The following is a 16019-nucleotide window of genomic DNA, read 5'->3' on the forward strand; positions in this document are numbered from 1 at the left end:
AGAGGAGAGACTTGGGGTGAAAGTAGGTAAGAAAAGAAAGGGAGAATGAGAGGAAAGAAAAAGGCAGAGAAAAAGTCAAAACTAACAGTGACTGGATTTCATGGTACATTTTTGCTGTTGCAATTCAAGCTGCGAAAACAGTACATAGTACCCCGTTCGCCCTCTTTCTTTTCTCATGCTATGAAGTGGATTACATGCTCTTTGTCCAAATATTCCTGATTTCTTTTTTATAGTTTGTTGGCGTCAGCCTGATGAATAGGCTGAAAAACATTGAAAGCACAATTTTCACATGGATTTTTCTACAAAAAAGACATCTGCCATTAGAATAATTTGAAAGATAAAGATGCATAGTCTCATAAATGGCTTTAAATCCCTTTTTTCTCACTGCTTTCTTGTTCATCCACTTAATGATAAAATATTTGCATTTATAGTCAAGGCTTTGGAACTTTTATATACACTGCAAAAGCGAATTTCTTGTACATGCAACATGCACATTTACAACATTCACAAATTCTTAGCAAAAGAAATTTTAATAATTCTTGAACGTGTAAAATATATCTGTTTCCTTTTTTTGTACTGCATTGCAGCAATGTGACTACACAATCACAGTCCAATCTGAAATCTGAATCATTCAAGTAAATGTCACAGATTTTTCTCCCAATTCCTAATTTTTTTTTCTCTGCATCATGTCTTAAAATCTTAACCGTATGCTGTTACACAAATTCTCCCTCTGCCTCACTCAGGTAAAGCTGGACGAACGGGTGATGTCTACAGAGCAGGGCCTTCTGTTTCGTCGTCTCTTCCGCCAGGACGAAGGCGTCTACATCTGCCACTCTCGAGAGCATGGCTTCACACAGACCCTGGCCCGCCTTACTCTCGAAGTCCTCCAGGGGGAGACTGTGGACGAGCTCATGGCACGTGACACCGCTGGCCTCTCCGACACGTTCAAAGACCGGTCCACAGGAAGCTACAGGGCCTGGATGCCTTGTAGCGCATACAGCAGGGGCGGCTCATCGAGCCAAATCGGCCAATCACGTACATGGTTCAAGGATATCATGCAGCTGATTGGGCCGTCGAACCTGCCACACGTGGAGGAGTACTGTGAGAGGATGTGGTGCAACGACAAGCTGAGGAGGAAACACAAGAGCATGCTGGAGAAATACCGCCAAGCACAGGAGAGCGCCAGGAAGGCACGTAGCAAGAGCTCTGGCGAACGTAACCGGACGCCAAGGGATCTCAGCGCATGGGAGGAGTAACGGAGAGAAAGCGACCGGGGGATAAAGAAGGAGAAAATGAACGAAGTATAAAGGGACAAAGATTACAGTACAGGACAAGATGAATTGGGCAGTAAAAGAGTCAAGACCAGCATCAGCTCCTAATAGTTGAAACATTGGAACCTGGATTTATAAGAATAAGGTAGATCAGAACAGTGCATCTGCTTTGGCCATTAGACCTAACAGAGTGGTTTTTATCAGTGTATGTGTAGGTCAGGTGCTAGGGGTTGGCTCAAAAAAGACATAAGGTTGTCTGGAAAGACAGCACAAAAGAGACTGCTACTGAACTGGTTCTGTTGCTGATGTAATGATGTTGATAAAGAGAAGATGAGAGACAATCTTTCAAATACACTCTTATATACTTTTACGGTTAAAAATGGCAGACACATAAAATCATCAAGTCACATAAAATCCTCACAAACCTCAGATTTCTAAAACGTATGCATGCCTGTGGACTGACTCTTTGATGAACAGTTTGTGTTGGCTCTTGGCAAATTAGGACTTCGAAAAGAGAGGGGCTTTTTGCATCTTTGGACCACAAAATAGCAAGTTTGTCAAGTGCAGCTCTGGCACACATAGACACATACTTTCCATTTGTTTTTGTCACATTTCACACAATGCAGTCACTGGATCCATCTCCTTCTCACTTTATTATATGTATTTAATGGTCCATGTTTCTTGCCTTGCTCTGCACTTGGCATTTAAAAAACAAATTAAATATTCATATGCGACTTCAGCTCGAGACATAACTGAGTTTGCAGTGTATTTATAAGAACCATATGCAACTAATGCAACCGGGCTTAGACACCTACTGTATCTGATCTCGCTACTGTACATGCACACAAACAGCCTCTTACATAAACTGAGATCCCACTCACCCATTACACTGAATGCATAAGCTCAACTAGCTCAAACTGGAAGCTACCATGAGACGACTGTTGATGGTTCAACAGATTAAAGGCACATTGCTTTATTTTTACTGCTGTGGGTTGAATTTTCCATTAAACACCAGCTACAGATCAAGATTCCTCTTACTTTCATGCTTCTGGGCACAAACCATACCGTCTCCTGGAATGTACCTAATGGCCTCGATATTTGCTTCCATGGGAATCCTTTTCTCAACTCAATGAAAATCTAAGTCTGTGACTTTAACAAGGTGACATCTTCAAAGTGCTTTTTTTCCCGACCAACAATCAAAAATCATCCATTAAAAGTAGAAATTACATCACCCGACCTCTCTGTCGTAGCCTCTCCTCACACACTACAATCATCCACTAAACTCATTTTCCCACAGTTCCTCTGTGTGCTGTAGCTCTCCAGTGACAATAGAGGGAACAATAGAAGGGGTCAGCTGTAATGGCCGACTCCACTTCTGTTTTTTGCTTTGTAAACACTGGTTTTATGACGGTTCATGGTTTGAACACATACACATTGTTAATGTCTTCAGTTGTGTGGTTAAAATATAATCTTTTACGTTAACTGAATCCAAAGAAGGTTTTCCTTCCACGGGTGAGAGAATGGAGGGTTGAAAACAGATAAAGAAACAGGGCATTGGATAGGGTGAGATGTGAGCATTATAACCTTAAGGAGTGGAGGTCAAGGAAGACAAACTGCAGGCTGAGGAGAATGAATGCCAAGCTTCAGTTTAGGTGACTGTGTACATAAGAAATCCAAGCTGATATTATCTGTTCTATTATTTGTTCTGGAATCAATCATACGTTGGTGGTCAAGTGGTGAAATCATCAGTTTCCAATTAAAAACTGTACTAAAGTGTTGTATGTTTATTGGATTAATTTGAAGACAGCTAAACACCTTTAAAAAACGCCAATCAGCTGTTCACAAATAGCCTGTTGTTGCCAAAGAACTGAGAAGCTCCAATATGGAGGGTGAAATCCCTATAACATGTGTACATATGGAAGATGGTATAGATATTCTGGGAGCCCTATCGCTGTTTAAAATTAGCCAGGAAACAACATTAACACCAGTGAACTTGGTAACCTTTATGTAACCTTCATGGCGTGTGAATAGCTTCTGAGAGGGCAAATAAAAAAAGAGGAGTGAACATGGGGAGAAGAAAGGAGAGAGAGATTTAAAAAAAAATAAGGTACTATAAGCATCTTGTGAAGGCTGTATTTGCAATTTATAAAAGTCCTAATACCTATTAATACCCATTTGTTTCATCAGTATGAAGTGAGTATTTCAAAAAGTGATACATTTCCCCCAGTTTGTACAGCACACTTAAGCACACATTTTACTCTAGCAAAGTTTATTTTCTTAGTTTGAGGATAGCGAGACAGGCTATTAGACACCACTGTTTTCTTTAAAAATATTGATTTTGATGTATATCTAAACTGAAAGAAAATGATGTGACAGGAGGATGGTATGCATGAAACAAAGAGACAGCTGGCAGGGTAAAAGAAAGTTAAATCTTGATTTAGCCTGAAAAAAATCCTCCTCAAAAGTTCCTTTCTCATAAAATTGTCACTTTTGTATTCTTTGTCTTGTCATGTTTTTGCATTGTCTGGTCTGCTCTGGTCTATAAAGATGATAAAGTCATATTTTGGTGGTGGTGGTGGTGGTATCACTCTGCTTCTGTAAGTCCAAATCCTGACCCTGCATTACTGTCATCAGAAAATTAAAAACGGTGTTTAAGGTATAACTGTGTTACTATTATTGTAAACTTAAAGTGTAAAATTGTCTAAAAACACAAGTTTCCATTTTACCGCAACTGTCATAGTGAAACCGCCAAAATAAATGCTGACACATTTTTTGTTTTTTTTTAGCTGGACAGTGTTTTGAGACTTGACACAAAATAATAATTTGTAATTTGTGCATTTTTGCAAATATAGAATTTTTAGTTGCTGACAAAAATGTGGCATGACTGATTAAATGTCAGTTTCTGTGCATGTTTAAACACACACTTTGTAAAGTTTTCAGATGCATTTTAGTTGTTGAACAGTTGTACAAAGTATGTGTTGGTTTTGCATCTCACATTTATATTTTTATCTTGCTCCTAATCTGTCCACTCTCTATAGCTAGTTCAGTGCAGTTTGTCAATAGCTTAAAAATGTTATCTCAAACACATTACAGCACTTATTCTGCCTTAATGTTTAAGTGTAGTGTTTTACAGTATTTTAGTAAAAACACTTGGATGGATTTATCATTTAACAAAGACCCAAACACTGTATGTACAATGTATTGTGATACCTTTTGTAACACTGGGACAGGATTTTGCTCTAGTCAAACTACACCAGGTGATTTCACTGATTAGTTGCTCCACCTCATTGGAGGTGCAATAATTAATACTTGGCTGCACATGCTCTGACCTCAACAGCTACTCTATATTAAGCAGACAAAGAGGTTCAGTCAAGTTCAGACTGTGAGAGTAGACACTGCAGTTAAAACATTCATAACATCTGTCTTATCTAGCTACTCAGGACTATGGCACCCATGAATTTGGAAGGTCAGCAGTCTTTCAAGCACATAGCCATCATGAACTTGAAAGATTCAACCAGCATGGTTTCCCTGCAGTAAACAATTCTTACTGAACAACGCTCAATGTAGAATTTAGGCTAAAAAATGTAAGGATCCTTCGATTAGATATGAACATTAACTTGGTGACCTGTCCCTCTATTGTACTGTAAAACTGTGCTGGTTGTGGGGTCTCTGACAGAGCCTAATTTAAATGCATATTTATGTTTTATTTAAGTGTCTTTCTGCCATGCATGCTATGTACTTGTATGCTATTTAACAGCATTAAAAGTTGATTTTCTAACATAAAGGAGGTGATCCCTGTCTGGGTGTTTTATAGAATGTGACTTTTTGTTTTTTGGGGTAAAGGGAGTCTTTTTTTAGTGTTTTGGCAGGACAAGACTAATTGTGGCAGTGACATAAACACAGAAAAACAGCAGGCCACTTTTATAAACTATAGCTTTTACTTCACTCAAACAAAGTCATGCTCTATTTAATACTGAATCAACAACCTGCAGACTGCACACCTGAAACAAAGTGGTTTGTCATTTAATGTTAGGGTTAAATAGACTTTAGAGGCTTTATTTTCCATGTCTGCTTTCATTTATTGTGTGTGTGTGTGTGTGTGTGTGTGTGTGTGTGTGTGTGTGTGTGTGTGTGTGTGTGTGTGTGTGTGTGTGTGTGTGTGTGTGTGTGTGTGTGTGTTTTTGTGATTAGAAAATAAATGCTGGTTATTTAAGTCCCCATAATGTAGGTATAACAACAAATGTGTATCAGTGCAAAAGTTCTGGTATTTTTACTTTTGCGTGTGCACACTGCAATCTCAAAAATTAGCCAGGAGGACATGCATGAGTGTGTGATTGCAGATTTACAGACCCAGTGCTGGCCCATTACGTTACCCTGTTACTGGGTCTGGCCATGCATGTGATTGGAGGGTAATTGGGCAGTAAACATATGTGGAAATGTGCAGTAACAATGGCTGCTTGTCGCTTCAGCAAACAGACCATCTCAGAAAAAACAAACCTGCAACCGAACCCACTAAACGACTTCACACCCTGACAATTAACGAAGCCACATAAACACAATGCCAATTCTGATGTGAGTCTCCACTGTATAAAATGAATTAAAGTGGCCCCAGTGTTTATGTTGTCCACAGCATGGGTCAAGCCTCAAGAAACAAATTAATTGACACACACACACACACACACACACACACGCACACACACACACACACACACACACACACACACACACACACACACACACACACCACTGGAAGCCATAGTAACAACTTATTTTAACTTTAAAGTTATATTCTAAAATAAGAATGAATGGTTCTACTTTCTACTTTTCCCGTTGACTTACATTGGAAATGAGTGAAATTATCCTCACTGGGAAAAAGTCCTTAATGACTTATTGAAGCTACTGATAATTCAACAAAAGCACACAAACTAAAACAAAAATCAAAATCGGGAGGAAACAACAGGTGCTTTATGAGGTCCATTGGACACATTTCGTATTAACATGTACAGCAACCCATAAAACCAAGTGATGATTTATTTATTTTTTACTTTTTGGATTAGGATTGCTTTATTACAGTAGTGTGATTTATCCTAGTTATATATCATACAGCCAGGGGAGACAGGTGATAGAGGTTTGGCTGATTTCTCCACTGTATGGGCTCACTCCAAGGCTGAATCTTCCTTTACTTTCTCCTTTTCCAGCTTATTGTTTCTCCCTTAATTTAAGCATTGTGAACACATATCAAAATTGGTAGCTATTGTTACCACTACAGTGGCAAACTTTAAGAGCTGCACATACTTGTTGAGCAATTTTCTATTTAATCACGTGTCCCTTACAACTTCAGACTATCCAGCTCACACAGGTGGGTGGCGTTTAGATTATGAGACTAATCTTGTGCTGTTTGCCTGCGGGCCGTGGTGGATCAGTGATTAATGTTGTTGCCCCATTATATATTAAGAAGGCAAGGCTGCTTTATTTGTATAGCACATTTCAGCAACAGGACAATTCAAAGTGCTTTACATAAAACATTAAAGAGCAGTTAAAAGCAATTAAAAATATAAAAACAGATAAAATATGAGAATTAAAGTTACAGTGCAGTATAAGAAATTAACAATTATTTAAAGAAAGGCACCATCAAAAAGAAAGGTCTTCAGCCTTGATTTAAAAGAACAGAGTTGTGTCGGACCTGCAGTTTTTTGGGAGTTTGTTCCAGATATGTGGTGCATAAAAATTAACACTGCTTCCCCCTGTTTAATTCTGACTCTGGGGACAGAAAGTAGGTCTGGGTGGTTCATAGTGTAGCAGCAGATCAGAAATGTATTTTGGCCCTTAACCGTTTCGTGCTTTATAAACCAACAGAAGTATTTTGAAATCAGTTCTTTGAGGGACAGGAAGCCAGTGCAAAGACTTCAGAACTGGAGTGATGTGATCCACTTTCTTGGTCTTAGTGAGGACTCGAGCAGTAGCGTTCAGAATCAACTGCAAAAGAAGAAAAAGGGCCTTGTTTTGATCCCCACCACAGCCAGCTTTCTTGTTTGTTGATAAAAATGCTCCTGCTATCACCCCTTTCCAAGGAATTGTTCTGACGAGTGAAGTAGAAGTTGAAACATTTATGCTGAAATGTATAAAATTACTATCTTTCAGCAAGTTGGTACAATTTGGTAAACATTTTCTGTAATGTATTTTCTAGGTAAACTCCCAAGTAACTAAGAAACTGGTGTGCTCAAGTCAAATGTCTTTAGAGTATAATGGGACAAAAAAAATCACAGAATTAAGGCAGTAGCACTCGCTAATAAATAACACCTTTAATGATGCTGGCAACTTCATTTGCTAACTCCCATGTATGCCCCGTTTACACGAAGGGAAGACGCAGATATTTTCCTGCGGTTTGGCTTCTCATTTACACGAAAACCCCGTTTTTATCACAGAAAACGATTATTTCTAAAAACTCCGGCCAAAGTGGAGATCTTGGAAAACTGCGTTTGCACGTTTGCATGTAAACTGAGACAAACGGAGGTTTAGGCAGCCGAGAGAGAGAAAGAGGAAGTGATTCGTTGCTGTTGTTGCTATTTTCGGGATTCTGATTGGCTAACGTGGGCTTGAGCTTCTCGTTACACTGCCACCTACAGGTTTGGCATGATCTTGACGGCATTGACGGCATATATACACGGGTACATGTAAACAAACACTTTTCTGAAAACTTAGAAGTTCTAAATGTCCGTTTATGAAAATAGCTGGCCACGTGTAAACGAAGTCGTAGTCTATAGCCTTGACGTTCCACTTCAGGGATTGCTCCAGTGCCGCAGGAAATTCGGCCGGATGTATGTTTTTTCGCTGATGTCCGTTTCCTTTCGCTTTCTTTGTGTTGGAATTTTAAACTCCGGTGGATTTATGAGGACTATGGTTAACTGCTCCTCAGATCTCTTCAGGGTAAATCCAGACAGCTAGCTAGACAATATGTCCAATCTGAGTTTTCTCACGCAGAACTAAAACAACTTTTGAACGTACACATGTTCAACCAAACCAAGTTCCTTCCCGAGGCTATTTTTCAGTGGCTCCATGCGGATCTTGGCACCGCCCATGAAGATTATGATTGGTTTAAAGAAATGCCAATAAACCAGAGCACATTTTTCTCCCATCCCAGAATGCTATGTGGACTAGCCAGACCCTCCTCCGCACTGTGGAGGAGGGTCTAACTAACTAACTCCCATGTAACCAAGTTCAGTTATATGCTACTTAATATATATATATATATATATATACTACTGAAACCAATTAATTGAAACAATTCAAGCCAATCCAGGCTACATGAAAACAGTTTTGATCACCATAATTGTTCCACCTTTTAATTTTGGCTGCGAAGAGATCCCTTCTTAATTCCAATATAAGAGATGTGGGACCACTGTCCTCATTACCTGAGAATAAAGAAGTTCAGCTGAAGCAAATCCAGAGGTTTTAGATGTGGGTATCTTCCAAAGTTAAAGTTTAGGAAAAGTAACACAGTGATGGACATTTTAACTAAAAAGACTTGTAACTTTGGAACTTGGACTCTGAAGCCTCATTATTGCACATGTAGCTCAATGTAGGTCAATGTGGTTATTTCAAGTAACATTCGTAAGTTAACTTGTACAGTACAGTAAGTTAACGTATGTAACTGAGTCACTTTCAATGTCACTTCATGAAGTAGTTACATGCAGGTTCTCCGGATTCCTCTTGCTAACTAATGGGACAAGAAGTTCACATTATTCGAAAGAATAATTGGTATCATAGACTTGTGGCTCATAACTGTCAAACCATACTCCAACAGAGGAGGGATACATAAAAGTGGATGGTGCAACACAGCTAGTAAGTTACAATAGCTTTCTCTATTTTGGACTCTCTGGCTCTCCGTTCCCTCAAAAGTCAGCAATGACTTGCTCTTGGTCAACGATTGTGGTAATTAAGAATCAATTACTTTTTGCGCAGAAATGTTGTCATGTTGAATGCTGGTGTGACCGGGCTTTAGGCACGTGGAGCAGGGTAAAACCTTACTGTGTATGATATAAGGCTATATTATATCTTGCTGCCAGTTTCTTGCTTTCCCGATTGTAACATTACTGCATGATGTTTCTTCAATCATTCATTTATCTTCCTATGTAATTTGCTCTTTTGATCTTTCACTGTGGCACACACAAACAATGGCGCCTCTATAATTTTTTACAAACTGCAGCTGGTGGTCTAAAACCCAGACTCGACAAGGCTTTCCAAGCCCTATAAAGTGAAAATGGACCAAACAAAGTTGCAGCTTTGTTCAGCCATTTGCATCTGCTCATTTATCTCAGCCACCTCAGTGAATTGTTAATGCAGAAAGACCTGTGGCTAATAGTGTGTGTGTGTGTGTGTGTGTGTGTGTGTGTGTGTGTGTGTGTGTGTGTGTGTGTGAGTGTGTGTGTGTGTGTGTGTGTGTGTGAGAGAGAGAGAGTCACACTTCATTAGGCAGCCGCAGGCCTGAGTTCAAACAGTTGTCTGGCAGCATGCTGCTCAAATTCTCTTCCTCCATTTAAAAAGGATATTGTACATTTTATGACTAACTTTCATACATATAGCATTTTTGGAAGAGAAAATGTATAGAAATGTTTGGTTTGATGGTTGTTGGTCTGATAATTCATCCGACGGGTTGTTTCAGAGCAAGATATCTCAATCCTGTGTGCAGTGCCCACATTATATATCTTAAGAAAGTATCTCAAACTATTTTATAAAAGGATTCATCCTGTGAAGACCATAGATTTGTAGAGGATTACTGTGTAATGCAGACCATAATTTAAGATACTGGTATTTTTGGTGACCTCTTAACCTTTAGTAGCACCTAAACTACAGGTAATGTTGAAGTGCAAGTAATATTTCAAGACTGAAAAATTAATCTTTTTGTTTATTTTATTTGCCTCCTCATTTTGTTACCATATCACCAGGCCCACACGGAATTTGTGGCCGCAGAAATACGACAACACCTCAGCAGATTTTAAACAAATTAAGAAAAAATAAAAAATAAAACTTAGAATGTAGACATATCTCCACCCAAAGCAAAAAAACAGCCCTAAATTATGCAGATTTTCATTCTGGATTACCGCTGAAAACTGTAAAAAAATAAAGATCCGCAGATTCCGATTTTTTCTGCATATCTCTTCACCTAATCAGAACATTAAACATACTGTGTGCAGACTCATTCTTTTCATCAATACGAAAAAACACATCACACATTAGTAGTAGTATGAACTGCATAGCCATGTCTTCAGTGTTTATGAGGAATGATAGGCACTCAAACAACCATAGCTAATAGTCTCCAGCTGGCAGGTACAGAATACAGAGCTATCCCACAATCCTCAACTCTGTAAAATGTTGTATATACATGTCTACAACCACAGAAAAAAAATGTGCACACAATTGTTTCAAACCACATTATACACACACGCACACGCACAAACAAACACACACACACACACACACACCGTGCAGTTAAGTTGCTTTTGGTTATGGTTGATTTTACTTGTGCACTCAGTACAAACTTTACTTTTAACTAGTTTAACTTTAGAATCTGGATGTGGATCATAAAATGCTTTTTCATAAAGCCCAGGACCACAGGGAAGTGTAAATTCATCGAAGGGGGTTTACATTCGATCATGTAAACCACCTTTGATGGATTACATTGCAGCTGCTTCAGAGGCTGATTGGAGCCCAGTTTGGGTTAAGAGGGGGGTTTCCTGTCCACAATCCTGTGGCTCCCTGTAAGGATATTTTTACTTCACTTTCTTTTTATATTCATCACCACTACAATTGTCTGTGGAAAAAAAACGTATTCCCTGAAGTAAGGAGTTTTTTTTTATGCTAGACTGTCATGTTTGAAATATGAGCATTTGACTCCTGAAATATCTCTAAAAGTCACTGCTGTGTTTATCAGATATTTGATAAAGTGTTTCACTGGTGTAATACTTATTTGAATGAAAGATTGCTAAATATACTTACACAGAAACTCAATAAACAGTTTAATTACTCAGCATAAGAGAAATTTCAGTTCCACAGTTGTCCTTGGCTGATTACTGCTGGACAGCAAACTTATTATTTCTACATACAAGAATGTGATATGTAACCAATCCATAATATTCTTTATGTTTTGATGTTGGTTTGGGACTACAAAAAAATGAATCCTCAGCTTCTAAAAGATTGTGGTCTTCCACATGACACAGTAATGCATGGATATGTTGTAGGCCAAATTACTTATTCCTGCACTTTGATGCTGTACTTCCTTTGGGATTTTACCTCGTGGGAAGCGTTTTTTTTTCAGGAGGTTAAAGAAGTTTATAAAATTGTGCTACAAGGAGTACCCGCACACTGGAATCACAGCTCCCTTTGATATTATAGAAAACCTTTGGACCAACATTAACAAATTTGTTCAATTATGGCATTATTTGAGATGTTTTTGTTATGACAATTTGACATTATGCAAGATGATTTAGCCTGTCAATGTCTTTGTTATGACAACTTTAACGTGTACAACATAACTCGTAAATATGTCATAGCAGGCCTAAGTATCAAACTTAAAGAAACTATTAAATGTGTTTGGTTTTTACATTGGCTGTCATGAGACCTCTAGTAAAGTGGAACCATTTGGACTTTTCAATAAGATGTCATAAATGTCATAAGGCCAGTTTGAGGACAGAGAATAAAGTACCAAGGTGATTTATGGAGTTTTGGACAGATAACTTTATGCGTTGCTAAAGTAACCGCTAACTTAGTTAGTTTGGTTAGCTATACAGCTGTCCTATTAACTGACTCAGCCCTGGGGTGGAAGAAAACTATCTTGATACTGTTTTCCCTGTCCTCAAACTGGCCTCCTCCTTTTACCTGAAGATTTGCTACGGCGAGCACAACTTTCCGACAGTGATGATTTGCACTTGGGCATGAAGGTCCGTGTACTTGGTGGCCAACGGATTTTCGTTTTGAAAGGAAAAAAACAAAAACGAAAAACGGCCAGTTTCCCAATTACCATTAGTAAATAGGAAAACAAAAAACGGAAAACAACCCATTATTCGTTTTTTGTTTTGATATTAAAAAACGGAAAACGAAAAACAATCTCGTTATCCGATTGTCTTTGATGTATTTGTAGATGGAACTCGAAAATTAAAATACGTGTGTGTAAGTCGTATTCCTTAATTTTGCATTGGCATTTTTTTCGTGACCCGGAAGTTACTCCCGCCACGCCAAGACCCGCCCTTCAATAGCATTTATTGGCCAGTACTGCCTGTAAGATCCGTTCTGTGGATGCGCATAATTACGTAGTAGAAAACTAACAATGTCCCTGTGCGATTTGTAACTGTCGGTACACGATCCGTTCTGCCTGCACGATAGACTGTATATAAGTAACATGTGTCAACACTTTACGACCAAACATTACAACTTTTTTATTAAATCTTTTTTTATTAAATCTTTATTATACAATAGTCATAGCTACAAACATTCGAAACTTGTCACTGATCCAAAACCGTGTAGCGACATCGTTGTTGTGTTGTTTACGTTAATGTTTTTACCTTTAATACTTCGTCTTGACTAATAACCATAGACTGTCTATTATTAATGCGATGAAGTGTAAACGTACATAAGTGTCCTTTTGAAGATGGGATGACAGCTCTCCCAGCCACCACTGCTGTATACCACTATAGTAGCTACATGCTAACGGCAGTAAACACTATAGTAGCTACATGCTAACGGTCATCTTAGCTGGCAATGTTGTTAAATTCTCCCCAATTCCGGGTCACATTCCTGCTGAAACTTGTCCGATTGTGTAGTGTTTGGTCTGCGATTTTTGACGTTAGAAAGTGCTGCTTCGTTCCACTACAATCTAACGTTAGCATACTCATAGCTAACTATTGTAGCTGCATGCTAACGCGACATAGAGGAGCATATATAGCTAGCTATGTACGTATATAGCAGGACTTTGTACCGTAAAAAATCACCAATAAAGGCTTCTAAACCAAATACTAAACAAATACAAATACAGTAAAGTGACCGGAATTAGGGGTGAAATGTCCAGCATTGAGCTACATAATAGTTTGCTAGGAGTATGCTGGTCTCTCACAGAGATCTCATTTGTAGCCCTGTTTTTACCTGATACTTTCATAAAAGTACAAACACATGAAGTGAGAGGTATACACATGCTTAAACTTTATTTAAAACATGGTTAACCTGAAGCAGGACGGAGTCATGACTTATAACACCAAAGCAAGGCTTCTAGCTCAGGCTAGCTAGCGTTAGCAAATTACCTTCAAAGTTGTAAAGAAATGACGAAACGTAAAATTTGAAGCCTTTATTTAATTTGCTACATGGTGTTGTACTGGATGGCCAGACGACGCTCCGTATATCATTAACAGATACTTTAGGCAACTCCAGCAAACACCTTGTAAACTTCATCTTTGCCATCATAACGGTCTACTGTCACTGTCTAATGTTTTCTTCCGGTAACCGGGAATGTCCAAACATCCTTATGCCAATGCGTGCATAGAGCTGTGAAGTATGCCGGTGCTCGCGCAAGCGTAGAACTGATCAGGCAGTGCACAGAATTTCAGCACAGATTTTACAGGCGGTACGGATCGGGTACTGACAAAGGAATAAGATTTATACACACATTTTAATTTCCGAGTTCCATCTACAAATACATCAAAGAAAATCGGATAACGAGATTGTTTTTCGTTTTCCGTTTTTTAATATCAAAACAAAAAACGAATAATGGGTTGTTTTCCGTTTTTTGTTTTCCTATTTACTAATGGTAATTGGGAAACTGGCCGTTTTTCGTTTTTGTTTTTTTCCTTTCAAAACGAAAATCCGTTGGCCACCAAGTACACGGACCCATGAAGCAAACGTTTCTGTAAAACTGTTTCTGTTTCTTCTTCTTCTCTTCTTCCTTTTCTTGTATTTCTTGTATTTCTTCTTTTTCTCCTTTTTTTCTTTTTCTTCTTTTTTCTTTTTCTTCTTCTTTTTCTTCTTCTGTTCTTACTGTATTGACCATTGTGTATGGAGATGGGGCGGGTGTGTATATAAAGGTTGTTAGCTTTTCAGTGGGTGGTTGTGGTGTATGCATGTGTTTATGCGCAAGTGAAGTTGTGAGTCTAGACTAGTGGACGAGGTGGGTTGATTTTAGGTGTGTATAGGTATATATTTTTTCAGTTAACCCCTGTACTAATGTTTTTAAGTGAGATATTTCATTAAAGAACATCAAAAGTCTTCTTCTGTCATATTTCTGGTAAACGCTTTGTCTGGTATAGTGGAAAAAGTATTTCCGGTTCTAAAGGCTTAGAAAAAAGTAAATCTGCCAAGTATTTATTTAACATGAAAAATAAAAGGTTTTTAGTATAATATTTCAACAAGATAGGACATGTCCTTGGTTGAACGGTTTTCGAGATATGCAAGGACACAAACTGCTATCCAATTAAAGTAGTGGGAAGTAGTGGGATACATACATTACAGCCTTATTTGGACTGAAACTCTAATGGGGCAACACATCCAGGTCTTATTTGAAACCTCTGAAACCTAATGCACAGTCTAAACTGTAATAAGCCATAAGGAAACACACTTGAACTGTTTACAGTCACATGTAGACACAGCCAAAGATATATCAGAACAAGTCTCATTTATAGGTTTAATGGTATTAAATTAGTCTATTAGGATACATTAAATAGCCATAATGGCCTGGACTGAATGGACTTAAATTACTTTAATGATGCCATATTTATTGTTCAGCAGTATGTAGGACTTTTGCCAAAAAAGCCTGATAAGAGAAGAACGAAATTGTTTATTAAATAATACTTGACAGCAACAGTGGATACATACTGTATATATTATGATGTTTAATATCCACTCGAAAGACTGTTGCTGAATGCTGGATGTTCCCAGGATAATAAACCCTTTTTTGTTCTAAAAGTGACAAAACAGGCAATTCCAAATGTTGCATTATTTTTTAACTCAGCAGTGGTTCTTTTTGTCTCAGCTGTTTTTCTTCTGCTAAGGCCAAAAATATGTTGTGTTCCTGTCTGTGGTGCATTCCCAGGGCGTATGAGGCCACAATCCTGTGTCCCAGTGTCAGTTTAAATTTATTCAAATACGTTTTTCATTCAAAGTTGTGGGACAAAGCAGCTTTATAACCTCTGATTTAGGTTTATGGCAGCATCTCACAGCAGAGTTATTGCCTCAGAGGCAGTTTTCCTTGTCAGTCTGTTGGTCTATTTCATTTCTGGTCGACTACAAACAAGCTTCCTCCTGTTCAGCTTTTTTTGTTCTGGTAGTGATTGTACCCACTGGAGCAGTCTGTTGAACTCATTGATCCGGAATGGAGGCATGATGTTTTCCTTTTATGTCTGTGTGCTGGAAAGAATCCGTCTCACACTGACAGACTGCAGACCTGCCTTGCCCTATAGTGTTAGAATTTCCACAACATGTGTTTAATTTCTTCATGTGGCCTCTATTTTAGCTGCTCTATTTTGGCATGTGAAATGACAATTGTCAGTTTTGTTCACCTATTAGCTTTTTCTCTAAAATCTGGCAATTTACAAAGCCTTTTGATACGTTTAAGTTAATTTTTGTTAAAGGTTGGGGCAGAAAATGGTTACTTTCACTCAGGATTCAATTCAAAACCTCCCTGGGCATTTATTTTTCTTGTTTACTGGTATTTGTTAGTCATAATGTTAAATTATTTAGAGTCATGAAAAAGACATTTTTCATGATACA

The 16019-nt window shown here is 38.3% G+C and overlaps 1 protein-coding gene across 2 annotated transcripts in view; it reads left to right on the forward strand.

Annotated features, from left to right (window-relative positions):
• Positions 1–5055, forward strand: part of sema3bl (sema domain, immunoglobulin domain (Ig), short basic domain, secreted, (semaphorin) 3bl) — a 69182-nt gene extending 64127 nt beyond the window's left edge. For both annotated transcript variants that reach the window (XM_031286434.2, XM_031286435.2), the window contains exon 16: positions 744–5055. In XM_031286434.2, the coding sequence (XP_031142294.1) occupies positions 744–1256 (513 nt within the window). In that variant the 3' untranslated portion in view covers positions 1257–5055. The remainder of the gene's footprint in view (positions 1–743) is intronic.
• The last annotated feature ends 10964 nt before the right edge of the window (positions 5056–16019 follow it).

The sequence above is a fragment of the Sander lucioperca genome, chromosome 12, assembly GCF_008315115.2.
Source record: "Sander lucioperca isolate FBNREF2018 chromosome 12, SLUC_FBN_1.2, whole genome shotgun sequence".
NCBI classification, from domain to species: Eukaryota; Metazoa; Chordata; class Actinopteri; order Perciformes; family Percidae; genus Sander; species Sander lucioperca.